The 27902-nt window shown below is 43.0% G+C and overlaps 3 protein-coding genes across 7 annotated transcripts; 2 read left to right on the top strand and 1 right to left on the bottom strand.

The window, feature by feature from the left end:
• Positions 1-234: 234 nt before the first annotated feature.
• Positions 235-19421, top strand: sec16a (SEC16 homolog A, endoplasmic reticulum export factor). 4 transcript variants are annotated; one of them, XM_073477521.1, is made up of 32 exons: positions 235-295; positions 1863-4177; positions 4769-5281; positions 5374-5525; positions 5747-5835; positions 5988-6108; positions 6314-6512; positions 7792-7963; positions 8096-8238; positions 8854-8915; positions 9462-9600; positions 9690-9932; positions 10016-10113; positions 10208-10289; positions 10398-10515; positions 10622-10733; positions 10848-10953; positions 11053-11193; positions 11311-11424; positions 12056-12257; positions 12349-12833; positions 12974-13021; positions 14209-14376; positions 14467-14562; positions 14658-14714; positions 14824-14947; positions 15132-15272; positions 15438-15520; positions 15750-15821; positions 16257-16316; positions 17183-17236; positions 17922-19421. In XM_073477521.1, the coding sequence occupies exons 2-32, from the start codon at positions 1937-1939 to the stop codon at positions 17994-17996; spliced, it is 6510 nt and encodes a 2169-aa protein (XP_073333622.1). In that variant the 5' UTR covers positions 235-295; positions 1863-1936; the 3' UTR covers positions 17997-19421. The 4 variants fall into 4 exon arrangements, with proteins under 4 accessions (XP_073333622.1, XP_073333619.1, XP_073333621.1 ...); XM_073477518.1 differs by having other exon boundaries at positions 1863-5281; XM_073477519.1 differs by having other exon boundaries at positions 271-335; positions 1863-5281.
• Positions 19422-20936: 1515 nt separating this feature from the next.
• On the bottom strand, positions 20937-23630 carry LOC141005834 (uncharacterized). Its single transcript, XM_073477874.1, has 6 exons — positions 23027-23630; positions 22786-22900; positions 22346-22458; positions 22051-22150; positions 21733-21854; positions 20937-21604 (listed from the first exon to the last, which is right to left on the bottom strand). Exons 1-6 carry the CDS (start codon positions 23115-23117, stop codon positions 21501-21503), a joined length of 645 nt encoding a protein of 214 aa, XP_073333975.1. The 5' UTR covers positions 23118-23630; the 3' UTR covers positions 20937-21500.
• A 100-nt stretch (positions 23631-23730) lies between these two features.
• Positions 23731-26629, top strand: rpl28 (ribosomal protein L28). 2 transcript variants are annotated; one of them, XM_073477878.1, is made up of 5 exons: positions 23731-23756; positions 24304-24391; positions 25833-25956; positions 26235-26353; positions 26493-26629. In XM_073477878.1, the coding sequence occupies exons 2-5, from the start codon at positions 24311-24313 to the stop codon at positions 26580-26582; spliced, it is 414 nt and encodes a 137-aa protein (XP_073333979.1). In that variant the 5' UTR covers positions 23731-23756; positions 24304-24310; the 3' UTR covers positions 26583-26629. The 2 variants fall into 2 exon arrangements, with proteins under 2 accessions (XP_073333979.1, XP_073333978.1); XM_073477877.1 differs by having other exon boundaries at positions 23749-23838.
• The last annotated feature ends 1273 nt before the right edge of the window (positions 26630-27902 follow it).

Raw genomic sequence — 27902 nt, 5'->3', positions numbered from 1 at the left:
CACCTGAGTGTAAACACCTGCTGTCAACAGATTTACAATCCCACTTTACTAAAGTGTTTATTATAATCCAGATTGTAGTAAGCTTGTTCCCTCACTGGGACGTAATCATTTGCTCATTTTCAGCATTTTTTGATTGATCATTTTCAGGTGAACGATCAGAATCGACCGACAACAAGCTCCGCCCCGTGATGACGCAGCCGTTGTTTGGCCTATGACGCTGCATGTACACGTAGCCTAGTAGGATGTGTTCATTGAAGATGGTGGCTGTGTGTCAGACTCACTGTCCTGCACATTTGTAAGAATTTATTTATATCTGTACACATTTCCGACATCGGGTAAGAGTAAATATATACCGTCGTTAACAATGTTTTGCTCCGAACGTTTTGATCCGGTCTCTACGGCAGCCTTGAAACTGTTACCCCTGTAGTTAGCATCGGCTAGTCAGCTAGCAAGGCTAAAGTAAGCACCGAAGCTAACGCTAGCTGACCAGGCAGTGAACCTGTTAAATTATGCTCGTCGAGTGTCCAGCGACTTGTAACTGCTCGGTGCGTCTCTGTCAGTGTTGAATATGTATTAAAAACTGATATATAATCGGTTTAGGACTCTTTACAAGTCCTGGCTCCGGGCTAAACCAGGCGACTTTAGGTATCAGTGTTTTGCTGGGTATGGCGTTGGGGACATGTAGAGCAATGTAGCATTACCGCTAGCTGTTGAGCCAAGCACTCTGGACCTTTCCTCGTAGGCAGCTTAATGTGTAACGTTAACCCTGTGTCGTGTCAGACCAGCAGGAGTGAGGTACCGATTACAGCTCAGCAAATGTGGTATAAAGATCAGAAGTCGATGGCTTCTATCTGAATGTGATGGCTAAGTTTGTAAGTTTTGAATCGTGTTGACTGTCGGCAAGTTGGCTCGGTGCTAACGTTAGCTAGCATGCCAAGGTTCCTGGTGAGTTTACAATCCTTGAAAGATCCGGGATCACATTAGTAGCGCTCATCTGGCCAGGCTATTTACCTTCTGGCTCGTTCTGTTATCGATCTCCCTTTCTAACCTTTTAAAATGCTCAATGTCAGTCCATGTAAGCCCTCCGCAACTTCCCACTGACAGGTAGAATAATCTCATCAGCCTTCGTTAGCGGTCTGACGAGCCTGTGTTATGCATTTGTGGGATCTCTATTAAAATGCCTGATCAATAACTAACATTAGAAAAGAGCAGCGCATATGCACAAGTTAGCAAAAGGACTATCTTGATCTTTCATCATTAACAGCTAAATGAGCAAGTTCCTGTTTAGAAAGTCATAAGATGAGTCTTCCCTTTTATTTGTAGCAGATTAGCTTTAGCACTTTGCTGTCTTGTCAATAATTTCTTGAAGCCATCGGATTCAAAATCACCTCCATGGAAAAAGCTTTCTGCCATCCTAAAGCACATGGCTTTTTAGAAGTTAAGCTATTCTGAGTTTTCTGATTTTCCTCTGCTCCTCTACCTTTGTCAGCGATACTAACTTAAGAGCATGATTTTGCAGTTTTTACAAAAAAGAAAGTGTTTGCATCTGTTATATGATCATGTTCCCTTTTAATTGTTTGAATAAGTTAAACGCTAAGCTTGGAAAGTAAAGCAATTTGATTCAGATTGTGTGATTTAATTAAAGTGGTCATTCATTACAATTAGTCAGTTGCGTTCTACTCATTATAGTACCGTATGTATTTATTCGTCATAACATCTTCGAGCTGATGTAGAAATCGCCACGTTGTACCATTGTTTAAGTAGGATCTGAAACCTAATACACAAATAAAGGTGTGGTTAACTCCATCAGAGGCATGTGTAGCTTTTTGTTAAACACTCCCTCCTTCCTTTTCTCCACCCAGCGTTGCCTGACTTCAGTCTCTTCAGTGACATCTACTAGAGTGACCTGGTCCTCGGACCTGTTAGCTCTGCAGCCATGCAGCCCCCTCCTCGGACTGGACCTCCAGGAGCCTCTGGCCCTCCTCCCTCTGGGCCCAACATGTTCCGCAGGACCAGGCCTCACAAGCATACAGCAGCGCCTACTGCCACAATGCCGCCTACTACTCAACCCATGACAGACCCTTTTGCTTTTGTTAGAGCTCCTCCCCCTATGGCGGCAGGTGGTCTTCCAACGATACCCAACAGCAACCCTCCACCGATGCAAGCCCCACCTAACACCATGTACGCTCAAGCTGGCTCAGGGCTGCCTCCACAACCACATACACTGGAGGATGTGCCAGCTGCTCCCCCTGGCCCCCCAACATCGTCTTTGCCAGGGGTGACCCTGTTTAACCCACACAATACAGCATCTTCTAGTGTTTTCCAGGCACCCAGTCCAGCAGGATATGTGTCCTCCTCACATACTGAACAGGGCTATTTTAATTCACGAGAACAGACACCATCCCTGGCCACAGAGCCGCCACTTGCGGCCTCAGCCCCAGTACCATTTCAGTTACCTTTTAACCCTGAATTTCAAGGACAGATTCCTCCTCAGCCTGTGCCCTTCCAGCCTGTGCCTCCCACCACCTCCTCTTCCCAGTGGGCCCCTGATCATGGAAGTCGTCCTCCATCAGTTCAGAATTATTTCCAGCCTACTAGTGACCCTCAACCGCAGCCTTTTAATTTACCTCCGCCGACCCAGATGTACCCCTCCCACACCCCATCACCTCATCATAACACCCCCACCCCTCCAACACAACCTGGACATCCCCCCATCCAGGCTCCTCTTCCTGTCCAGAACCCTGCAAGGCCCCCTAGTTCTCAGTGGCCTGACCCAAATGCACCCCAGCATCATAATTCCCACTTACAAACTCAGAGCTACTTCAGTCAGAGCTCTGCGCCCCAGGACTCATGGTTCAACCAACCTCCACAGGACTCAGGCTACCACCAAATGGGGACTGGCCATCCTCAGCCTCGGCCTGACTCTGCTGGATCTCAGCATGCACCCTACACTGGGCCTGGGCCTAGCTCTGCCCCTGCCCCTGCCCCAGTCCCAGTCCCATACTCTCAGGAGTCTGGTACACTCTCAATGTTCTTCAAAGACAATGATGTAGAAAATGAAGAAACTCTGGCTGGAGAGAGAAATAAGGCAGTAAATGGTACTCCTGCACCCTCTCACCATCACAGTTACCCACAAGCCCACAGTGGCCTCGCTGATGTTCCTTTGGATTACAGAGGACCGCCTCTGCAAGATCTTTCACACGTACCATACATGAATGATGGCAATCATGCGTCACAGGGAATTGCCCAGAAGCCCCCTGATTCCCAGTACGACCATGTGGAGAATTTGGAGTGTGTCCCAAATCAGGAAGTATTACCCAGTGAAACCCATGGCAGCCCTGCTGCTGCACCTGCAGCCCATGGAGTAGACCAGTTTGAAACCGGGCCTAACCTGGAGACTCCAGATTCTATTCCAAGACCAATGAGATCTGCAAGTGTGTCTTCCAACTATAGCAACATGAGCCATGGAAGTGGAACTAGCAGTCGTCGTCATCAGGGAGTCGTAGGTACCTTTATCCAGCAGGAAAGTCCACGTCTTACTGATGAAGCCAACCTGTCTCCTGCTGCTGGAGGCTACTTTGAGCAGATTGACACTTCACCCGCTGGAGATATGGGTGCGCCACAGAGCCCCCTGGAGCAGATGTGGCCTCCCACACCCAGCCCTCCCAAACCAACTGGTATCTTTCAGGCCAGTGCTAACAGCTCATTTGAACCTGTGCGCTCACATGGGGTTGGGGTGCGTCCTCCTGAAGTGGACAGGGCTAAAATGGTAGCAGAAGGGGGCGCAGATGCTACACCTGGCAACCTAGAGCAGCCACCAGATAATATGGAAAATATTTATGGCCCAGGGCACCCTCTACCTGCTGGGGCCGTAGGTGGTGTGCCTCATCTTACACACCCTGTGGTTCATTCTCACTCTCGACCTTCATCCCGTGCTTTTGGGGCCAGTCGGCCTTGTGAGAGCCCCGCTACTACTCTGTGGGCTCAGAATGATCCTGCTAGCTTGAACGCTAGCATCCTCCTAGCCCCTGCTGCCCCGACAGTTCTTGCCCCTTTACGAGAGCCCAGTACTGATGTCATCCAGCCTCCAGAGGATGGGCCACTGGACCTGCAGCCCTCCCAGAGAATCCAGCCAACTCCACAGCAGCACTCAGAGAACCTAGAAAACCCACCAAAGGTGAGTGAGGCAGAGCCAACCGACTCTCATGGCAACCTTGGCTATGCTTCTCTCCTTGTGGCCGACTCGCTCCATCAGCCTGTTTTGATTGCTCCGCCAGTGTCCAATTACAGTGTGATTCCCCCCAGTAACCCTGCTCAACCTGCTAGCCTTAGGGAATCTACCCCACCTGTGAGACCACTCGCACAGGGGCAGGGTGCCAATACTTCTCAACCACCTTCAGTGGCCTCTAATCAGATTCCACTGTTTGCCCCTGGACCAGTGAGCTTCGGTTCTTCAAGCGCTCACCAGGGTCCACTCAATCTGACCCGCGACAACGCAGAACCGGCACCATCAGATGTCACAGCTCCGCCACAGTCACAGCCAGTCCCCCTGCTTTCAAGGGGCCAATCATTGGGTGGTGACAGCCAATCTGTCCAAGTTAATCCACAGGCTTCTCTTGTGACTGCTCCTGTCTCTAATCATAATCAGCCATCAAATTATGAACTGCTTGATTTTTCTATGCACCAATCACAATCCCAAAACCAAGCATCTGGCCATCCTTCCTCTCTACATGAGTCTCCACAGTCTAGTAATGGATTTTACCTACAGGTCACCAAAGATGCTCAGCAGGGTTTAAGAGTGCAAGCGAATGCCCCTGCCCAGACCCCGGCCTCTTCATCTACCCCACAGGTTCAGCCAACACCCTCCCAAGCAGCTGCAAACACCCAGCCTCCACCAGCTGAACCACCTAAGACATCAGATGTTCAGGCTGCACCGCAGGGACAAAATGTTGCTCCTCTTGTTCCTGTGAGTGGAGCACCACCCCCCCATAGCCAGTATCCAACTCCTGTGCAGGGGCCTGCTGCTCCTGCTGCTGCGTATCCTCCAGGGCCTCGAGGACCAGTTCCTCCAGGAGCCTCCCAGCCAGCTCCTACAGAGCCACCTCGACCACCTTCCTCTGCAGGCAGCCAACAAGGCTATGGGCCCCCTGCTCCAGGGCAAGGGCAGATGTACGGTGGCTATTATGGTAATTATGGAGAATACCCTGATAGCAGAGCACCATATCCTCCTGGCCAGTATCCACCTCCACCTGGGGATCCTCGAGCACAGCAATATTATCAAGTATGTATTTTTTTCTGGCTGTATTTATGTGCTTTTTTTGCAAAGATGTACTCAACAACAGAAAATCCCTTACTGATGCTTTTATCTTTCAGGATGGTGCATATAGGAGCAGAGCAGACCCTTGGTATGGCAGATATGAGGGGCAGACCCCAGCTTATCGTGATCCAAACTACTCGTACAGAGAGCCTCAGCCAGAAAGACCCAGCTCCAGGACCAGTCAGTACTCTGACAGGCCCTCATCAAGGTCAGTTAAACTGTTGTGCAGTCTTGCGCTATCATTTATTCCACTGTACTTTATGTCAACTCTTGTTTAAGCAGTTTTTAAATGTCTTAATCATGAGACTGTTGAGAACTTTGTAAGGAATCCTACACGATGAGTTTTGGCATAAATTGCTTTCTCAAATATGTATAGATGGTTCTTGTACTTGACCTGTAAACTCACCTTTTGTTTACTTTCCTCCGTAGGCAAGGCTATCCTGAAGATTTCCACAGAGCAAACCGAAGTGCCTATAATGATTATTATGCAGAGTACGCCAAGCACTATGATTACGCAGGTATGAGCCACTGGTTACTTACTAGCATGAATTTGAAAGCATTTTCACCTTCTTTGTTGTAAATTGATTGGTTCACAAAACACATCGATCTTCCTGTGTTTATACATTATATATTATTGTATAAATCTTCCTTTCTGTATTTTTTGTGGAAGGATACAATTATGGACAGTATGACCCACGATACAGAGCCTACTATGATCAGGCATACTGGTCTAACGATGACAGCTACAGAGGCCGAGACAACTACTATAATCAATACGTGTATCCTCAGAGGTATGCAGAGAAAGCATTTGCACACTCTTAAGTTGCACATGTGAATTAAATTGTTGCTGTGACATTGATGCACTTTTGGTAATAGACGTAGCTCTGATGCAAAATAGTTTTAGCCTGTTAAAAATGTGTACTTCTGCTGTGTTTGTTACATTTATGACTTTTGTAATGCTGTTGGATTTACAAACACTGTACACTCTACTCACAGGAAAGAAGGCTATGATGATCAGTGGCGGTACTATCCCGGTTATGACGCCAGTTTCGATGATGACTACCGCCGTCGAGGAGAAATGTTCGGCGACGACTTTGACCGACGCAGCGTCCACAGCGAGCAGTCGGCACACAGTGTGCACAGCTCTCACAGCCACCACAGCAGACGAAGCAGCTTCAGCTCACGGTCGCAGCAGGTAAATTTGCGGATTTTTCTTGTTTGTATGGGTGTTCTCACCTGTTATCTGGTTTAACCACCAAGGCCGGGCCATGAGCGGATATAATTTAGATGTCGTGCTCCAAACTGCTGTGAGTCAAAAGAGATGAGATTCCTCCTCCTTTTCTCACCAACACTCCTGGCTCTCTTTATCGCAACATTATTAAACTTAAGACACAAGCTGTTGTCTTGGAATCGCAAATACAGGAACTTGTTGATGATGTTGTTGTTTATTTGACAGCCAGTTAGGACAGGTGATGCTGCATCTCAGGTCCTGAATCTGTTTTAACCATAATCCCAGGGTTATGCTGACTTCCTAAATGTTTCTCCGTGTTTTCCAATACTGATGCCTCTAAATACTTCCTGCAACTCTATGGTGCTTTTTCATTCAGGGTTTACTTTCAGTAAAGCATAGTGTGCCTTCTCTTTTGCACAGTGCTGTTCTTGTTGAAGCTGTCCCAGTGCCCTTACATGCCTTAATGGGTGGGCTGAGGATTTCTCAGAAGAAGATAAAGACGACATTGTTTGCACAATGGAACTCACTTTAACACATTTAAATGGCAAAACTTCAGTGTTCTGACAATTATGGTCTTGAAATTAGCCTTTATTCAGATTTTCAATCTTTGATACTGAAAGTAGGGCAACATATTGCCACGTGGAGCAAATTTTTGATTGCCGTTTTTTCTGGCTCCCTTTGCAAGCTGTTGTTGTGTTTTCTTGGGCTTCGAGAGTGTCGATCTCCTCATCTATCTCTTGGGAAGAAAATGAATAAGCCGTCATGCAGCTAGTGGTTGCATTCCTGTAATATCTCCTGTAGCATCTACTCTTTACTATTAGCAATGCTTTTGAGCACCTGCTCACTGACAATTTAAAGATGAGCACCTACATAGAAACAGTGTGATGGGATGTTTTTATGGTATAATGCTTATATGAATAGATTGTGCTGACATTTCAGACAACCTCCTTCCACTCTGACTCCTTAATACTTACAGAGCTGCAGTATCTACTCCACACGACACCACTGGGACTTGCATATTGTTCTCAGCATCGTCCCATTAATTCTCTCAACAGCAAAGGCTTGAGAAATAGATACTGACCCGGCTGCTCGTTCTGATAACCAAAAAGTGAAACGCTGCTCTCTTGGAATTCCAAGTATATTAACTGTTTGTTGTTGGCCTTGAAAATATGAGCAATTCACAGTTACGTTTTATTTGTTTTCCTATTCCATAATTATCTCTGTTTGTCTTCCCACCCTGCAGAGCCAGGTATACAGAAGCCAGCCTGACTTGGTGTCAGCAGTCTATGATAACACATCATCCACTCTGGCTGTTGATTACTCCTATGGACAGTACCCAAACCAGACTGATGCTTCCCACAACTATAGCCAGTACCCCTATCCCACAGAAAGCACCTGGATCGCCCCGGAGCAACGTAAGCCAAATGCTTAGTTCGGATTAAAAACTGCAGTTGAATTTTCCATAGTTCAGTTGAATACTTATTAAACCACTAGATTTGGGAAATTATACACTGGCTTCTGTTGTCTGACTTATTTTTTCCCTCTAGCTCCTCCTCGTCCCGCAACCCCAGAGAAGTTCAGCATACCCCACCGCTGTGCCCGCTTTGGACCTGGTGGTCATCTAGTCCAAGTTCTGCCCAATCTCCCCTCCGCTGGACAGCCTGCTCTCGTTGATATCCACAGCATGGAGGTATTTTTTTAACCGATTGTATTTCAACACTTTACTGTCTGAAGTTTTGTTCCATTGCGTTTCATGAAAGGCTGACGGAAGCATGAAGGGTTTTAAGCACAAAGTGTTAATGTTGCTGTTGTACTTTTTTGATGTTATAAGTTGTCACAGTGGAAAACAGTACAGGATGTGGTCACCCTAAACTATTTACCCGTTACCGTGTTTTTGATTCCTCGGTTTTAAAAGATGATTGTTATTTTTCTGGGTTACGTATAGCTAGCAGTATTTTGACATACTGTTGTTGTTCTTTTTTACAAACAAATAACATGCCCCATAAAAGCCAGAAAACGTATTATTTATAAGTGTACATGATCTAAAACCATTCCCTCAAACCCACCTCAAAGACTTAAAGCAAGCCAGGTACTGAAAACCGTGTGACCCGTACACTTGCTGGCAAAAGTTACCACCATAATTGCATTGTCAGGCTCTTGAGAATATGTTATGATAGTCACCGACCCTTCAGGAAAAAATATCACAATATGATAGCTTTCCTTGTGTATTCATTGTTGCATAAAGTAAAACAATTCAGCAGTTACACAGTGATTAAGCTGTATTGAACCATGCCTGTTTGTGCAGACCATGCTGCAGGATACCCCGGATCAGACAGAACTACGAGCCTTCCCTGGACCTCTTGTTAAGTAAGTGTATTTTAACCTTTTTATCCATCCAAAATAGCTTTGAGTCACTAACCTATAAAAGGATAAGGCTCGCAACTGTCAGTATTTTTGTTATTAATCAACAAATTCCATGAAAATAAACCAACAAAGCAGTAGTCTCTCAATATTTTCTGACTTCTATCACCTGTCTGTGTCTCTCAACCAAAATCAAATTGTTTCCTACTGAAAATGTAAATCTAAAGGGTAAAGAAGTGTACTGGCAAGAAGTACTGGCAACTAGGGATAGATAGTGTATTTGTTGGGGCTTTGGCTATACAGACAATACTTGTAAGTTGCATCAATTAATTGCTGGTTTTGGTCTTCTCCCCTGGATTTCTAAAAAATAAGAAAAACACATCACCACACTTATTATGACGATTTCCCAGCAATCTGCATATTTTGTTTCAAACTACCTAAATAATGCCGTAATGTATAAATGCATAAAAAACCCCAATTTTTATTCAATTGAGGTGTCTTGATATTAATATGTATAATAAGTACTACTAACTTGACACTACTGTTCATCAGGGAGGAGACCCATAAGGTGGACGTGATAAAGTTCTCCCAGAACAAAGCCCTGGAGTGTTCTCGTGACAACAACCTCCTTGACAGAGACTCTGCCCGCCTCCTCTGGGACTTCATTATGCTCCTCTGTAGACAGAACGGGGTAAGACTGCAGACAGGACTGGAAATATGTCAAAGCAGGGTTGTGACGTATGTTTGCCTGAAACAACTTTCTCACTATTGTTTCTTAAGACTGTGGTCGGCACGGACATTGCTGACCTCTTGCTGAAGGAGCACCGCTCTGTCTGGCTACCCGGCAAAAGTCCTAACGAAGCCAACTTGATCGATTTTAACAATGAACCGCTGGCACGAGCTGAGGAGGAGCCAGGGGCCGGACCACTGTCCCTCCTGTCTGACACCTTCATGACTGTCCCAGAGAACGTCGGAAAGGAAACGGAACGCTTCAGGGAGCTGCTGCTGTTTGGCCGCAAGAAGGTAAAGAAAAAAACCCTCTTGAACTATATTTCAGTAATTTGATAAGTATGTTATGAAATCTGAAATGAGTTCCTGTGTAATAGGACGCACTAGAAGCAGCCATGAAAGGAGGACTGTGGGGCCACGCGCTGCTGTTGGCCAGTAAAATGGACAATAGGACACATGCACGGGTCATGACAAGGTAAAGTAAAAAACAAATGGGTGCACCTTTTTTCTTTGATAGTTTTTACAGATTTATAGATGTAATATTCCATTTTTCTGTCTGTGTTCTTTAGGTTTGCCAACAGTTTGCCCATCAACGACCCTCTACAGACAGTGTACCAGCTGATGTCAGGGAGGATGCCTGCATCAGCCACTGTAAGTACTGCTTTCTCTCTTTGTAAAACTTTGCTTTTTTCACAATTATTCTGAAGATGATACATAGACAATGTTTTTCCACTTTGTTATTTTTTTTTCTTCACATAGTGCTGTGGAGAGGAGAAGTGGGGTGACTGGCGCCCTCACCTGGCCATGGTGCTGTCTAACCTCACACACACCCTGGACCTGGATACTCGCACCATCACCACCATGGGTGACACCCTTGGTAGGATTGCGTTAAAAAGGCTGAACTACAAATCGTTTTTATTCTTCACCACAACAAAGATGTTACCTCACATTCTGTGTGTCTGTCTCATTTTGTGCCGGGGCAGCTTCCAAGGGGCTGATTGACGCCGCACACTTCTGCTACCTGATGGCCCAAGTTAGTCTGGGAGTTTACACCAAGAAGAGCACCAAGATGGTTCTGATTGGCTCCAACCACAGGTGAGAGACAGAGGCCAGCATGCACACGGGAACCAAAGGGACCTTTTAAGACAAGAGTACAGTTTGCACAGAACAAGCCACACCTCTAACCATCTCATTCTCTCCTCACTTCAGTTTGCCCTTTTATGAGTTTGCAACCAATGAAGCCATCCAGAGGACTGAGGCCTACGAGTATGCTCAGTCTCTGGGCTCCCAGCCGTACTCACTTCCCAATTTCCAGGTAGATTTTTGGGTATTTACAGATAAATAGATTTTTTGACTTTGCGTAAATACTACTGAGTAATAACACTGTTCTCTGCTCTTTATTGTCTCTTACTAGGTGTTCAAGTTGATCTATGCATGCCGCTTGGCTGAAGCAGGCCTGAGTGCTCAGGCCTTCCACTACTGTGAAGTTATCTCTAGGACTGTCCTCATACAGCCTGCCTACTACTCTCCTGTTTTCCTAAGCCAAATCATACAGGTATGTGCCCGCTCTCTGTCTCATCTTTACTTCTTTACCTCCTGCATTCAGATAAGTATAGATGTGGACAAGTTTTAGTGTTCTGACAGATGTGATGTGGTGTTTTTTTGTCAACAGATTTCTGAAAAGCTGCGATTCTTTGATCCACAACTGAAGGAGAAGCCAGAGCAGGAGTTGTTCAATGAGCCTGAATGGCTGCTCCAGCTCAGGCAGCTGGATAGACAGATCAGGGTGAGGAGGAGAAGTGTTTGTCGTCGTTTGTTTTTGTATATGCTTATTTTTAATTACACAAAGGATATTCAAAGTAAGGAAATTTATTTTGTGTTTTTTTTAAATATATATTTTAAAATTCAAACTTTATTGATAAAGGGTCATTCCACATAAACTCACCAAGGCTCTCCCACTTCATGTCTTTGCAAAATCCTGTACCTGTACTTTTTTTTTTTTTTAAATAGATTTTCTACATTGGGCCTTTGGGGGAAAAAAATAAAAATATTACAACCAGTGAAAAGTACAGAACATTAGCTATTAAAAAAATATATATATGAAAGAAGAATATAACATCTTTGATTTTTTAAAATATAAATGCAGTGAATATTCACACTTTACCATAAAAAAGTTTCAGGACATTAAAAACACCTTGGGAAATACACAAGTACATTTTTCAACTCTGAAGCTATATTCAGCAAAGATCTGTGGCACTATTTTTTTTATGCAGGGCCAAATAACTCGTAGATGTGATAGAGCTACATTGATACTACACAGACAGAGTTCTTGAATTTTAACTTGAATGTTAAATGGTCTTTGAATTGTTCTCTGTATTTTTTTCCCACGTAACTAAAGTTGCTTGTCTGTTTTTTAGACGGGAGTGATTCAATACAGCGAAAACAGAACAACTCCTACACAGTTCGAATGCAACAGCCCCAGCTCTGACTTGGACCAGACCAGTCCACCTGAACCTGACAACATGCATGTGGAGCTGGATGGCCCCACACCTGACAACCCACTAATGAGCTCATTACTGCCAGGGGCTCCACCACAGGCTGTGCAGCTGATGCCTCCAGGTGTGTACATTTATTTGTGTTTTTAAAATAGTGCTCTTGTGATCAAACTTTTCAAACTGCATCAGATCTCATCTCTTCTACTTTCTCTCAGCTCCCCCCTCCATCCTCCAAGATGCCATGGCCCCTCCTCAGCCTTTACCCTCCAATGATATGCCCCAGTTCTACCCAGTACCCCCTACTGGACAACCAGGTCAGTTCCCTGTCTCAGGCTACCCTCCACAGGATCCTGGCTTCGCCCCTCCTCCATTCCAGCCTCAACCTGAGCAAACAGAGATGTATCCAGGAGCCCATCAGCAGCCGTGCCCACCACCTCTTCAAGCGGGCCAAATGTCGCCACACATGCCCCCTCAGATGCCCCCTCAGATGCCCCATTCACCTGTACAGATGAATCACCCACCACCCCAGATGCCTCAGCACATGTCTCAGCACATGCCTCCTTCTCCCGGGCATATGCCGCACATAGAGCACCTGTCCCAGGCCCCACGAGAGATGCACATGACTCAACCAATATCAATGTCCCCACCCAGAGGCTCCTTTACACCACAGTCGGACTTCTATGACCAGATGGCTCAGATGGTCAGTATCTGGCTGTTTGAATATCTAAAGAAATATTCTTTAACCTTCTCTGTTTAAGCAACATCACTACATAGAAGTACCTTCTTTCCTGCTGTGTAAACTTGATAGAAAATACCACTTTGCCTTTTCTGTTGCTGCAGGGTCCTGGGAGGAGGTCAAGGACTACTTCACAATCTTCAATGCATATGGTGCGTGCATGTGTCATGTGTAATCATCTATGCCTGAGGGTTTTCCTGTCTGGAGTCTCTACAGTTAGGTTGTTAAAAAAAGTGCTCAGTCAATTTAGTTTTGCACTCCTTTAACACTGCCAGCCTCGCACTGGACTGTAAATTAAAAATAAATACTTTTTTTAAAACAACTTGACCACAGACAGTTTAGTTTGAAATTTGGGCATGTTACACTTATAGCGGCTAATGTAGCCTTCAACAGCTAGCCTCAATCAGTGACCAGGGTGGACTGCAGACGTCTGATAAGCTCACTTCTTTCTAGCTTCACATCTCCTGACAACGCAACTCATGCGGCTTCACTTTAAACTCGGCAGGGAAGTTAAAAAGCTGTGCTGCATGTGGTTAACACGCTGTTAACGTGCCAAGCTGAGTGTGGATAGACAACCCTATACTTAAGATACCCTATACTATATTTTGACAAGGCCACAGTAACTTTGTAATGAAAGAAAATATTTTCTGTTGTCATTTTGGAAATCGAATTGTATCTGTAGAGTTTATATTTCTATGAAGTGACACACAAAATGGAAACTTATTCAAAACATCAGCATCAGTATTAAAAGATAACTTCAGCTAACAATGAAAATGTAGTTGTTATCTAGTCATCCTCATGCTGATGGAAAGGCAGATGAGGTTTTGTAGTTCATAATACATTTCTGGAGCCTCAGAGCAAAACAGCACTGCAGCATTCTCAAACAATTGAAGCAGATGGGGACTTGTTTTAAAACATAAAAACACGATTGTCCAACGTATCCAAGCCTTCGGAATCCCCAAGTTCCCAAATTGATTTGAAAAGACGTTTTTTACACCGTTGGCACGCAGTCGAGCTCGCGTACCCACTTCAGACGGGGTAAGTGCTCAATCTTCCAAGCTTAGCAGCGGTGTAAATAATGTCTTTTAAAACAATACTTCGCTCGACTTTCTTTCCTCATCAGGGTGAATAGATAAGGATTTAATTTTCATTTTTCACTCATCCTTTATGAATTCTTCTTAGGGTATAAAATACTTCCTGTATGCAGTCAGAGAAAAGAGGAATACAGGAAACCTGTCCATGTGAAGGTCCCCAGCAGAACAAGCTCTTTCTGCATGAGGCTCATTAGAAGTGTGTGTGTACATGTTTGTTATTCTGACCAGTATTTTCCGGTTTACAGGTGGCTTCAGGACGTCGCTCCCGCACCACCTCTGAATCTTCCACTCACTCTGGTGGAAGAGAGCGGAGTAACTCGGCTGTGAAGCAGGCCTCTCCACCTCCCCCTTCAATTCCTGAACAGCCCCGCCAAGAGGAGGCCAAGAAAGTGAAGAAAGACTCCCCGAAAAAGGTTCATACCCACACATAAGCTTAAAGATTTTCAGTCGGTTTTCCTACTGTGTTCACCAATGATCAACGCAATGTCCCATCTTTCACACAGGCTGCTGGTGGTGGTGGTGGTGGTGGTGGCTGGCTAAAAAACTGGCTCTGGAAGGGGAGGAATGAGGCTCACTTGCCAGATGACAAAAACAAATCTGTAAGTTCATGCTAGTTATATCGTTCATACATTCGTACATGTACATTATTACAAATGGTCAATATTGATAAGAGCGCTGTGTTCTTTATTGCCAGATTGTGTGGGATGAACAGAAGCAGAAATGGGTTGACATGAACGAGCCTGAAGAGGAGGTCAGTAGTGTAAAATGTTCTCTTCTGGCTTTTCTTGTTTAAACGGAGCAGCTGAAAGATTTAAAGATCAACCAGTTCTGACGTGAAGCTTCTCTTTATAATCCGTCAGAGTAAGCCCCCTCCTCCTCCTCCCTCCTGTTTCCCCGTGATGCCCCACATGCCGGGCCCTGGAGGGCCTGCCGGACCCCTGAGCGGTGGTCCTCCTGGTGTCAACGTGTACTCCAGGAAGGCAGGTGAGGTGACGGTTTGGCTTTTGGCTTCACAGACACAATGTTTGACCTTGCATGATACTTTTGACAGGTTGTGAAAAAAGTAATCGAGCAGACACGTCATATAACTGTCTAACGTATTAGTCAGTCAGCGTTCACACCTGTTTGCTCTGCTTCTTGCCACTCAGATGTGTTTCTTTCCTCTCAGGCACGAGGAGCAGATATGTGGATGTTCTGAACCCGAACAGTAGAACAGCTAAACCAGGCGGATTGGCTCCTGCACCTGCAGACATCTTTGCTCCTTTGGCACCAATGCCCATGCCTGCAAACCTATTTGTGCCTAGTTCAGGTGAGTGTTGTGTGAAAATGAATTCCATCAATTGATGGTAAAATAAGATGGCTTAGTTTATATGTATAACAGTACGGTTGCAGGTTTTCGTTTGATTTTGGAAGGAGGAGCTACTGAACAATAAGCACTGAAGTAGTGAAATATTTATCTGTATCTCTGGTGCAGCTCCTGACGATCAACAACCTCTGGAGGGCAGTGAAGGAGGAAATGTGGAACAGAATTCACCAAACACCAGCGCTGCTCCACAGGTATTTCTTTTGGCTTTATTGGTGTTTATGTTTAAACATTGTTGGTCTAATTTTTAATGTATTAGTAGATTTAACATGTTTTAACATCCTTCTCAAGTAGTGTATCTGCTATTAGAGCCCAGCCAAGGCTTATCACAGATATATTGGTATCGGCGCATACGTTTTTGTATTTTTTGTTATAGAACAAATTGCAGAATAAAAGATTTCTGATGCACTTTTTTCTGTCTAGATGTTCAACCCGACATTATTACCACCTGCCCCCGAAGGTCCTCCTGTGCCTGATGGCTCACAGTCTGGAGAGGTATGACAAATTGTTCCAGTCAGCTGCTCCTGTAGCTACCATAGTACCATCATGCCACCACTGAATCATAATGCTCGAGCACTAACAGCCAGTGCGTGCAGTTTGCTCATTTGTCCGAATATAAGTTAATGTTAGAGGGTGTGTGAAGGAACATGAGAATGCATGCATGTCAACTTAAAATCTTGGCCCATTATCATGCTAAATGCGCAGCCTTGATAAAATGTAAAATCTGTTCCATTTGCTGTTATAATCTAATTCTCTCCATGTCTGTTTTCTCAAGAATCATAATTTTCTAACGCTGATTTATTTATTTTCATTCTGAGGGGGTATATAGTGGAGACAGATCTAATCCAATGCATGGGAGATTATTAATCTGGGTTTGTGGTTTGTGTTTTTTGTTGTCTGCTCTTTTTATTTCCCTCTTGCTGTCTTTAGCTCTCACGTTCTAGCTCAATGAGTTCTTTATCACGCGAAGTGAGTCAGCATTTAAACCAGGTACCTCTGGCTGGGCCTCAAATGGTCCACTCTCACCCATGCCCGCCACCCACCGAGCTCACCACATCACCACTAGTAGCATGCTTCACCGTTTGCACCTGAAGCTTCACCGCCCGTCCGACCAAGAATGTCTGCCTGCCCTCCTGCCTGCCGTCTCCAGCATTACTAACTCAACTCTCAATTTGTTGACCATTTGCCAGGTTCGGTTGTTCAGAACAGATACAGACTTATCAGAGTTACAGTAACTACAATAGCCGTGTTTCCATCAGCACATTTTTATGTGCACTTTAAAGTAGCGCAGCATTCTTTAATCCTGGTTTTCGGGGGTCCCCTGCCCTGCATGTTTGAGATGTTTCTATCCCCTAACACGCCTGATTCAAATGATTAGCTCCTCGACAAGCTCTGCTGAAGCCTGATAATGATCCATTTATTTGAATCAGGTGTGATGTGGCAGGGAAACATCTGGCATAACTCAACAAAACCTTGTTGTTTTCTTTTCAAGATTTTTTTGACCTAGTCAATATTTAACTCAGTCGTTGGGTAACTTTGAGCCATAGATCAGAGTCAAGTATGCTGGAGACGGTTGCAGGACATCTCCCTGGCTTGTCCGGAGCACAAAGCTTCAATAACCCATCATAGAGCTTGCATGATTACTAACGTATGTGAAACAGTGGTTTGTAATGCTGCCTCACTGTGGATCCAAGTCCTCTTTGCCATGACTTTTCCTTGGCTTTTGTTGTATATTGTTGTCAAAACATTGTGTGGCATCAGGAGTACATCTACCTCTCCGTCTTTGCCCCTAGAAAAAAATGGTATAATAATAATATAAACACTGTAGTAACTCTTTTTTGTCCTTTGTCCTTCAGGGAGCAGCACCCGCTGGAGGCGTCACCTTTTATAATCCTGCACAGTTTGCACAGGTGCGGTTCACTGTGTAAATTATGTGTTTGGGCTCTCTTAACCTGACAAAATTAGCTGCAAATGTTTGTGAACACACCGTTTCAACTAAGCATTGAACTGGTAACTGCAATATCCCCAGACTCCCTCACAAATGGCATGATTTTAAGAGGAGAGACTTCACAAACTTTGTGAAGTGGCTATAGCAAATTCTAAATCATTCGGGCCTTCTTGTAACTTTGCTTTAGATGCAAAACATTCATTTGTTATTTTCCTTGCAAAAAGTGTCACGGCATGTCCGTGTCTAAATAGTAACCAATATAGGCTACTATTTTGACGCCTGTGGAGAAAGTTACCAGACTCCCTTAAAAAAATGCTTAATTTTGTGAGTTGTTGCATTAGGAAAAACTTTATTAACGTTGTGAAACGCTGTCTACATCACATTCTTAACTATTTGGGACTTGTTGTTAATTCGGCAAACATAACAAATGAAGATATTTTTCTTTGTGTTAAAAAACCTTCAAGTAATGTACACTTTGATTATATAGAGAGCAGGGACGTGAGATCCGATCACAACTGGTCACTCTAGACGCATGTTAATGCCAGGTGTGAACTGACGAACCTTAAGCTGTCCACATGTTCATGCCAAATGTGAACAATCTTCCTTTTCACTTCTCAATGCTCTTTTCCTTGCTGCCCTCTTTTCAGACAAGTGCACCATCAGGAGTTGGACACCGCCCCGGTCGTTTGGGCGGTCAGCGCCAGTACCCAGTGTTGAAGTAAACATCATCTTGCAGAGAGATTGTGTAAACAGACTTGTTGGAAAGAGTGAAATCCTACCTTGAAGTAAATGAAGCACATGGACATACTGCTCTCTGTCTAAAGGACCCTTCTTTCTGCCTGCACCTAAGAAGATCATAATCACGGTCTCCATGATGTCGGTCTTTGTCTCAACAGCTTAACCACTCTTTCATCTTTTTCTTTGGTTCAGTAACTGTCACTGGTGTATTTTTAACAGGCACAGTGTTTTCTTGAAGGGCTTTTTCCTGCATCCAAACAGAAAACAGACAGTCGATGCACTCATACACAAACTGTATGTTTGTGAAGGCATAATTTAGTGTATGATCAATAAGTTGCTCCTCTTAACAGTCCAGCTTCTGCTCATATGTAACACTGTTAACAAAATGATCATCCCAGGTCCTGTTTTCCCTTTGTGTGTGAAGTCCAAATGTCCATGTTTGATTGATTGATTGTATGTATGATGGATAGAAAGAAAGCGGCACCTTTTTAATTTCACATTGTGGACTTTGTATGATCATTTGCAGCTCTTCAGTCTTCTTCTGTCAACTGGAGTTCGCAATTTGTGTGAGAATGAATCGTGTCAATAGTGGATCGTCTGCTGTGTCGTTTGCTTTTCGTCAGTGGCCCTCCAGTAAAGGAAGGATGTTCAGGAAAGAGACTCGCACAGGCAGCACAGCCTGAGAGTCTGCATCGATAGGACACTGCTCGTTTCAGATATTTATTTAAATGTCCTCCCTGCCCGTCAGAAAACTCTTGAATTCAAAGATGCGTCAGGGTCTTTCGTCCAAGCTAGGCTTCGATTTCTCCTCTGAGAAGTTCATCAACATCACTGAGACGAGGGGTGGTTCTTCAGAACAGCAGGAATTGGGATTAAAACTGCATTTTAAATGTCGCTAAAAATAAATCTATCCAAATATTTGTATATCAGATTGATTGTATTTATGAGCTGTAGGCATAAAGGTGTGTGTGTGTGTGCGCGTGTGTGGAGAGCAATTAATGTTTTCAGATTAGCTTTGAAGAGATGCATTTATGATTCAGATGACGAGATGACGTGGATTCCTATTCTTATCATTTGTATTGGCCGCTTCTGCAGACAAATAAAACTTTATCTAAATTGTGAAATGAGAGCTAATTGTACTCTAAATACTTCCCTGTCATTGTGATTCACTGATATGATTTTTTATTCAATCACTTGTCAACCCCGATGTTTCTGATTCAATGATTTTGTAGACACCAGATTATGATAACAAAAAAGGGTCCCCTTCTGTTTCAGAGAAGCGATTTATTCCCCCCCCCCCCAATGTTTTAGAATTCCTCATGTAAGATTCTTGACACAAAACGGTAAATACGAAAGGTGGAAGCAAAATAGTAATAAAGTTATTTTTTGCGCTCTGTAGCACTTTGAAAGAGATGTCTGTTGGTTTCATTCATTACAGATCATTGTGTTTTAAAGTGACCATCATTAGATTAAATATTAGACGTGTTAAATCTCGAGAGCTCAACTTAATAGCAAGCTTGTGTGCCCGAGGAAGTTTGGAGTCGAACAAAAACTCCCATTTTTATAACTAGTTATGAAGATGTGATGGAAAAATGGCTCCAATACCCTTCTAAAAAAGATATTTATTCAAGCGATACGGACAAGTATACTTGATTGAGATATACTAAAGGAAAGTTAAAGCGTTCTTGCCCTATAGAGAAAGTTTCTAACCCTAAAGTATATATTCATACTGTGTGTTTGTTGATTTTAATTTCTGATCTGGGATGTTGATTTGAGTTGTCACTGTTATGTTCTTATATTTTGGCATCCAATACAATATTTGTTTGAAATCTTTGATTTATAAAAACAAATACGTTCTTAATCCTGAGGTGGATTTTTATACGTGGGTGGGTATATATATGTATATATATATTATAAGAATAAGATTATATAGTATTGTTGCAGTACAAAATAAACATTAGATGTAAACTAGTTGTGGACTCAAATTTATCTTACACTCAAAGTATACTCAGAAGCATATTTTTATAAACTTAAAAAGTGGACCGATTGCAAGTATACTAATAGTACATTGATATTTGTGTGCTTGCTACATAAAGCAGACTTGGGAAATATACTTGAACATACTATCATGTAGTAGATGAAACATGGCTGGGTAGCATGGAGGATTTACCAATTTAGGAGGTCACCACTTAGCTAGTACTTAGTTAGCTAACTGTTAGTAAGCTAACTAACTAACAGCTAGGTTGTAGCTTCACTTTGTTCCTTCATGTTACATTCAGGTCACAGTGCCAAGCACGTTTCTGTACAAAATAAAAAACCCAAGATGCTGTTTGGGATGAAAAAATATTTCATATAACATTTTTTTAAAATCAATTTCCCAAGTTGCAGTCATCTTTTTTAGCAACTTCAGAAAATGGTTAAAATATTTTTTCTTCTTTATGCAAATAATTCCAAAACTGTGTTGAGTGTTTAAAACCTAAACATTTTACTGTTTTTAGAGAAAAAACAAAAAACAGATGCTCTCTGTCTTGAATGTTAGCTAATACATGAGAGGCACAATCTGGGGCTGATTACCACAAGACTTAGCTAACAGTGTCAAAACATAATGACTGTTGATGAAGCGCTGAGTAAAACACATCGCTCTTGTTAGTGTTACCAAAAATAAATAAATCTTGGTCCTATTTTTACATTAGTCTCGAGAGCAAACACTTGTGGTTAATTATTTTTCCAATTAGAGATTCATCTTGAACTTGCCCACAGGCCTGCAGTTCAGCTTGTGGACAAACCTTTTTTCATCTGTAATTATTCCAGGAAGAGTCGGATGTATCCTCTGAACCATGAATGTCTGAACAAAACATCACGGCAATTACATCCCATAATTCCAGTGGAGGAGTGACACACTGACATTGTATATCGAGCCTTAGTTCATGTATAATCAGCTGTATTTTTCTGTTAGGAAAGACATTTAACCAACTTACAGTTACACCACTACGAGTACAGCACAACAAGATCATAACATAGCAGGACTGTTGGCATTTAGATAAACACTTCTATAGACCGACAATCTGTAAACATTTTCATCAAGCAACAATGATTCTGATGCCTTGTGGTGGAAGTTGGAACAAAACTGACGATTGAGTATTTTTGATAAGACAATGGCACTTATGTTCAGTCCATTTATCAAGCAAAGTGAGCACCCGTATTAGAAAAGGACAACATCAGGTCATTACAGCAAGGTTTGCTAAACTCCTCTATTTTCAGTAGGTCCAGTCAAACTCAGATTGTCCACAGTTCACTCAACAATCAGTACAAAACAAAAAAATAGATGGTTATGTAAAAGATAACTTGTATTATCATGATCTCCTGTAGTGATATGTCAGCTCTCTCCACTTTATATTATCCGAGTTCATCAAAGTTATTCATTTTTAGTGTTTTCCTGTGTGTAAAATGTTGTTTTCCTCTTCTGTTCAAGCACAGAGAGTTCAATTCTACGTATCCAGCGCTGATTGTGCTTTCTGAACCGCAACCTCCAGCATCGTGTGGTCACTGAGCAGCTGTTTGAGAGCAGCTGGGTCCATCTCCAGTAGCATACCTACACGAACAGATGCAAATGAACAGTGTTATGTTTATGGGCTGTAAAGACATTAAGTATTGAGTTTACACGATAAGAAAATGTATGAAGACTCAGGCAGTGTCACTACAACCAGAGTATCAGCTCACCTGTGATATCATTTGCATGAAGTGGATCCAGCGCCTCCACCAGTGAGAAGAGCTTCTCTCCCAGCCTCTCTTTGTCGTCGGCGTCCGATGAGTCGCTGACGTCCGTCTCCTCTACACTCTGCCTGAAGGGAAGCAGCAGGAATATTATTGCAAGCGAGTTGTGTAACTGTAATTTATAAATAAATGATAGTTCTTTTTTTAATGTTTTATTTTGTAGATTAAAATAGCAAGTGGCCTCTGAAGTAGAATAATGATCGGGCACCTTGGGAAGTAAAAGAAATAGATGAGTATGGGTGAAAACAGTAAATGGTCACATACTCTTTAAGTGTCTTCAGGGCGAAGTTCACCTGCTCTTCCAGCAGTTTTGGATCTGAGAGAAGGTTTAAAACTGCATCTTTGTGCTGCTCCAGAAGCATTCCTGTTAAAGAACAGCAAATAATGTTTGCTCATAAATTAATCTGCGTATAGAATATAGAATATAACAAGACTATCCACAGCCATGTCAGCATCTCTGTGAGCTCTGCTGAAATTACCCATGAGCCGCTTCGTGTCTAAAGTGGTATTCTGCTGCGTAATATTAGATGTCTGATGAGTCACGGGACTGATTGCATACCTGTGATTTTCTGCGAGTGGCCTGTGTTGTAAACATCCACCAGCTCAAACAGCTGCTCACCCAGAGAGTCGGAGGACGCCGACACATCATCCTCGTCCTTGCATGATACCTTGCTGCAAAGCGGTGCGGCCACATGAGAAATACAAAATTTTAAAAGGTTTTCTACAATCATATTCAATGCTGTGACAATTTTGAGAATCAACGAATGATGCTTATTTCCACTATGATGCAAATAGCTGAGGTTGCCTTCATGGGCAACATTACCTGGTGATTTCCTCAGACTGTTTAATGGTATAATAGTCTCTGTTACATTAAATATGTCCTTCTGCACCTACTTCACTCCTCTGTTAATGCAGAAATTAGGACTTTTGTGAACCCACATACTGTGTAAGATCAGCCTGTTCAGATCAGGTATTGCAAGCCTCTGCCTATTGCTGTACCTGGGGTCCTGTGCCAGCTGCAGGGCTCTGAGGGCTTTCTCCACAGCTGCGGTGAGCGTGGCCTCGTCCTGCAGCATCTGACCCAGGACAGGACCTGGCAGCTCCAGCAACATGCCTGAAACACACAGACAGGCTGGGGAACTCTGGTTCTATGGTGTATACACATAATGATGATAGTCAAACTTATAATGCAGGAAAAAAATGTCACAAAACAAATAACAAACCATGCATGTCACCTCACCTGTGAGTTTTCCAGCACTGTCTTTGTGTTTGGGGTAAATCAGATTGTACAGTTGCTCACCAATCTTCTCCAGATCTTCTTCCTCATCCATTTTTTTTTTTAAACTCTCACATTACAATACTTGCAGATGCCATGTTGCACCACACTGTCACTCTCTAATGAACGGTTGTACAGATGACTCTGACCTCTGGCAACTTTTTAGTTCACATCTTCAAATCAACATTGAGACAACATCCACGAAATACATCACAAAATGCAGTCCAAAAATACGCAGAGTTGCTCGACGGTGACGGTGGTCGTCTTATTTACTCTATGCTTGTCCCTCACATGCGGTTATGTCATCATCTAAAATAAGAAATCAGTTTTTAAGAATAAAACAGCTGATATTTGAAAACAGATTTCTTTTCATCACGGCTGTCTGTAAATACGAGGCGCACATTAATGACGTAGGTCGTTTACTGAGCGCGCTGACGTAGTGTTCCTCCGCTGGGCATGCGGATAACTAGTACCCCGCAAAGTAACATTCAAAATATGTCATGGTTTATAAATTCGAACAAAAACAACTACTGTAAAATATTATAAATTAAGAGTATGCGTCCTGAATATGTGAAAAATGCGTTCTCGACGGGGAAATGTTTAGTAAAAACGTAGCCGTAAGTGCGCAGTGATCTGTGACACAGGTTGCGTAAAGCGGTTTCCGCTCTCTCCGGTCCTTTTCCTCCGCTAAAAGGTAACGTGGTCGCTTCGGCAGCTAACAGCCCTTCACTAAAGTGTATTTCTTCTGTGTCCTAACTCGTATTTAGTAGCAGAAAGTAAGCAATCATCGGTGTGTTAATTGCTGTGTACGTCCCGAGTGGCAGGAATCGTCCCTATATTGTTTAGAAATGTGTAGATACGTTTGTGAACACGTCGCCCGGGCGAGGCCTCGTCGTGCGGCTTCAGTCCCTTGTGCCGAGCTGCGGAGCTAACGTTAGCAAACTGTCACTCAGCTTGTAACAACAGCTTGTTTTTAAGAGGAGTGCGAACTTAAAACACACGCTGTATGTCGTGTTATAGTATTTGAACATCGGGTCGCGATTCTCTCACTGAATTGGTCGCTAATCTATAATCTGCGAAGCTGAGTGAACATGTGTAGCTGACGGTAGCTGCTAAGAAAATGGTTGCAAATAAGAAAAATGACGCCTGTCAGTGGCTAAAAGTGACAGTTTACCTGACAGCTGTAGGTGCTTTCAGTTGGACTAAGTTATTGTATTAACATTTGGTCCTGTTTTGTCCAGGTTCATCATGTCGTCCCATTTGCAGTGGATGGTCATCAGGAACTGCTCCAGCTTCCTCATCAAGAGGAACGGACAGACCTACAGCACTGTGAGTACATCACCTGCCTCTGCAAGACCACCTGCCTCTGCAAGACCACCTTAACACACCTGTATCCACTTAACATGACCTACAGATCATACCCACCTGAGTATGTGGTGACAACGTGTTGGGGGAAAAGTGACAAACGTGGGTGTCCTCAAAGTTTGTAAGAGTATTTAATTTCAGTACGTTGTTGATGTGCTGTCAGCGTTGGATATTAACTTTTGTCCACCTGCTACTGTGGCAATTCCTGCTTCATTCGTGTAACAGGCTGTTTTTGTTTCGTAAGGTTAAACATTCAAACTCTGAGGAAAATACGGATAGTCTCATCACACAAATTAACCTTGACCTGACATAAGTTACATTTGCTAAGTTTGGTTACATCTTCAGGCTGGTTAGTGCCTTCATGGCAGCCTTGTATCCTGCAAGGCTGATTTTCCCTGAAATCAGTCTTAGGAACACTTCCTGCCTTTCCTACCTGGATCTGGCATTTGGATGATTTGTGATCTTGTATGGCCACCAATTTTACTTATTTTTGTCCCAGTAATGCAACTAATAATCCTCTTATTGGCATCTGAAGCACAAACGCAGACCGAAGAAAATGTTGTGGCTTAACTCCACGTAAACGAACCAGCAACGGGACTCTCCATTGTCTGTTTTTCTCAACTTAGAGAAAGTAGAAATGACGCCCCTACATCAGTAGTTTGTGTGGCATGTTTGATGTCAAGGGATAAGCAAAGTCTGTATTTTACTTGAATTTACTGACATTACAACCTGGAAATGATGTCAAAGCATTCAACATTTCAGAAATGGGGCATCTGTTCTTCAGCAGCCACATTATTAATATAGTTAAAAGTCGTTTTAACCACTTTGTACACATGTAAGGCACATATATACACATTTACAGCTCATATAGATCAAGGAATCGATGCGTTGTGGCTGTAGAGACAGACATGGTAGAATCACTCAGGATTAAGATCTCAGACGACATCTGCAGTTGTTACAATTGCCTGTCTCTCATCCTGGGAGGTTTTCCCTGTGACGTAATGTTATGCGTTTTTTCTGTCTCTCCTCATTTAAGGTGCACGAGTGAAAAAAGCAGACTTGTGATTCAAACACATGGTGATTGCATGGTGGAATGTCACAGATCGCTCTGTTACCCGACCTTTACTTACCAATTTCCAAACCCAGTGTACATTATACTATTACTTACTACATACAATCAAATCTGTGGAAAAATACTTTTTCTCTTTCAGCTTGCTTGTTTTAATTTCTTGCATACCAACAACATACTATAATTAAAATAATCTGATGCTGCCAATGCACTGCACCAAGTGCTCAGTATGCACCCAGTAGTTGACAGTGAGATAAATGTGTTTTGTCGGTGTTGGATCAACACAAGCTGTCCAATGGGGTTGTCTGAATTATTTTTATTCTTTTTCTGTGACAGGAGCCCAACAACCTGAAGTCCAGGAACTCTTTCCGCTTCAATGGTTTGGTGCACAAGAAGACTGTAGGTGTGCAGCCAGCGGCTGATGGCAAGGGTGTGGTTGTCGTGCTGAAGAAGCGCAGAGGTAAGAGGCTGTCCATCTTTCATCTTCCTTAAATCAAATGTGCTTACTCCCACCTGATTTTAAAGTAGTTACTCATGTTGTTAATTGCAGCAAGTGAAGAATTCAGTTACAGTTTTTGGAGGTTGCGGTCAGACACAGGAATTAAATTGTGCGAATGGATTTATCTCTGCAGTCACAAGTTCCTGTGGCCATGTAGCATTCACTTATCGGTGCAGATGAGCACTGCATATCAGTATTTGCATTGTTTGCTTACATTTGTATCTTTTATCACCTCACAGGCCAGCACAAACCTGCCAGCTCTTTTGAGAAGATCACCATCAACAAGAACTCCCGCGCCACCCTCAACAGCCTGAGGCACATCATCCGCAAGAACAATTACAGAAAGGACCTGCGCATGGTGAGCTTAATTTATGACTTAAGACAGCAGAGTGCCACATGTTGTTACTACATTGGTTTGTGTCATTGCCATGTTTTTATCTGTAGTTTGTTTTTCACAGCTTTCAATAACATGATTGAATTTTAATTTGTGTCCGCAGGCTGCCCTGCGTCGTGCCAGTGCCATTCTGAAGAGCCAGAAGCCTGTTGTGGTCAAAAAGAAGCGCACCAGGGCTGCCAAGACAGCATAAACTGAGAAACATGATTAATTAATAAAAGCTTCTTGTTTGTAAAAACATCACGTTGTCCTGAGTCTGAACTTGATCACATATGTGGTTTCTTATAAACAGGATTTTGCAGAAATGACGTTTGTTAATGAAGTTCCACTCAATAGTGGTCGGTGGATCGATCCCCTAAGTATCAATGCTCGCAGAAATGAAATGGATCCGTGACATGTTAGATCACATCCTGTGAACATGGAAACTTGTCCTAGTGCTGCAATATATGCATCTCTGGTGCAGTTTTGTTCATGTGTGAAGTGATCACCTCTTTAGTTCAGATAATTTACGTGAACATTTACTCATATCTGTCAAGTTTAGAGTTGCATGTGATTTAAATAATTTCATTAAATGTTACGTTAACTTCATAAACCATGATGAATGTTTGGTTCCCTCCAGCTTTGAGTTTTCTATCACACATGGTAAATAAATTGTATAGGCATTGTGTTTTCAGATCAAAAGCAGCATTATCAATTAATTTGCTTTTTAGATAAAACTTTGTATAACTAGTTACATGTAGTAAATATTTTTTAGCATGGATATTGGTAGTATATTGGCTTTCTTTTAGTATTTTTAAAACACCTGTGAATGCCTTATTTTGCATGACCTTATCCTTAAACTGCTAGGCCATTAACTAAGGATTTTCCCTCAATAACCTCCTAAATACTGTTTATTGATAGTAAGCAGGAAAGCTGCTGTACATGAATCAAGATCGTAATATGCTTCACTCAGTATGGACCTTAGAAGGAAGAAGGACCACGAGAAGAGCCATTGTCCCTCAACACTTGAGAGCTTTTTAGGCCTGTGGACCAGACATCCCACATCCTGATGTACATAGTTTGGCTGCAGTGGTTGGAAATAGGTCAGTAAGTGGTCACTTAATTTTACTGACCTATTTCCAGTGAAGTTTGTTGCACCGTCTGCTAAAAGATCTCAGCACCAGTTCAACATCTAGAGGCTGTTAAAGTGTAGCTGAAACCTACACAATTATTCAGGGACTGTATTTGCAGCGGTGTGTCTTCTGTACCTCTCAAAATGAGATGTTTTTGAAATATTTATATATCTATAGACGGTAAGGACCTGGTTTGAGTCCATCCTCTTCACTTTACTGATTGATGTCCTGGTGATGATGTTCATGCTGTGACAAAGATAAGCTGCAGCTAATTAAACACCAGGAGGATATCCGTCTGTCCATTGATTTATCTTAGTGACCAGTTGGAACATTGCTTCCTCTTTATCCACATTTCTGGCCTGTATTTTTAAATAAATCCCCAAACACATAACACATAAGTT

Source organism: Pagrus major, chromosome 12 (genome assembly GCF_040436345.1).
Source record: "Pagrus major chromosome 12, Pma_NU_1.0".
NCBI lineage: Eukaryota > Metazoa > Chordata > Actinopteri > Spariformes > Sparidae > Pagrus > Pagrus major.
This window is presented reverse-complemented; position numbering and strand designations above follow the sequence as displayed.

Bases quoted from the DNA above. Each gene is read 5' to 3' on its own strand.
- LOC141005834 (XM_073477874.1), bottom strand. From the start codon at position 23,117: ATGGATGAGGAAGAAGATCTGGAGAAGATTGGTGAGCAACTGTACAAT. The intron at 22,151-22,345 runs GTATGCAATCAG...GTTCTTTAACAG, and splicing joins CCACTCGCAGAAAATCACAG to GAATGCTTCTGGAGCAGCAC. The intron at 21,855-22,050 runs GTATGTGACCAT...GCTTCCCTTCAG, and splicing joins GCCCTGAAGACACTTAAAGA to GCAGAGTGTAGAGGAGACGG.
- rpl28 (XM_073477878.1), top strand. From the start codon at position 24,311: ATGTCGTCCCATTTGCAGTGGATGGTCATCAGGAACTGCTCCAGCTTC. The intron at 24,392-25,832 runs GTGAGTACATCA...TTTCTGTGACAG, and splicing joins ACGGACAGACCTACAGCACT to GAGCCCAACAACCTGAAGTC. The intron at 26,354-26,492 runs GTGAGCTTAATT...TTGTGTCCGCAG, and splicing joins ACAGAAAGGACCTGCGCATG to GCTGCCCTGCGTCGTGCCAG.
- sec16a (XM_073477518.1), top strand. From the start codon at position 1,937: ATGCAGCCCCCTCCTCGGACTGGACCTCCAGGAGCCTCTGGCCCTCCT. The intron at 5,526-5,746 runs GTCAGTTAAACT...TTTCCTCCGTAG, and splicing joins TCTGACAGGCCCTCATCAAG to GCAAGGCTATCCTGAAGATT. The intron at 14,715-14,823 runs GTCAGTAGTGTA...ATAATCCGTCAG, and splicing joins TGAACGAGCCTGAAGAGGAG to AGTAAGCCCCCTCCTCCTCC.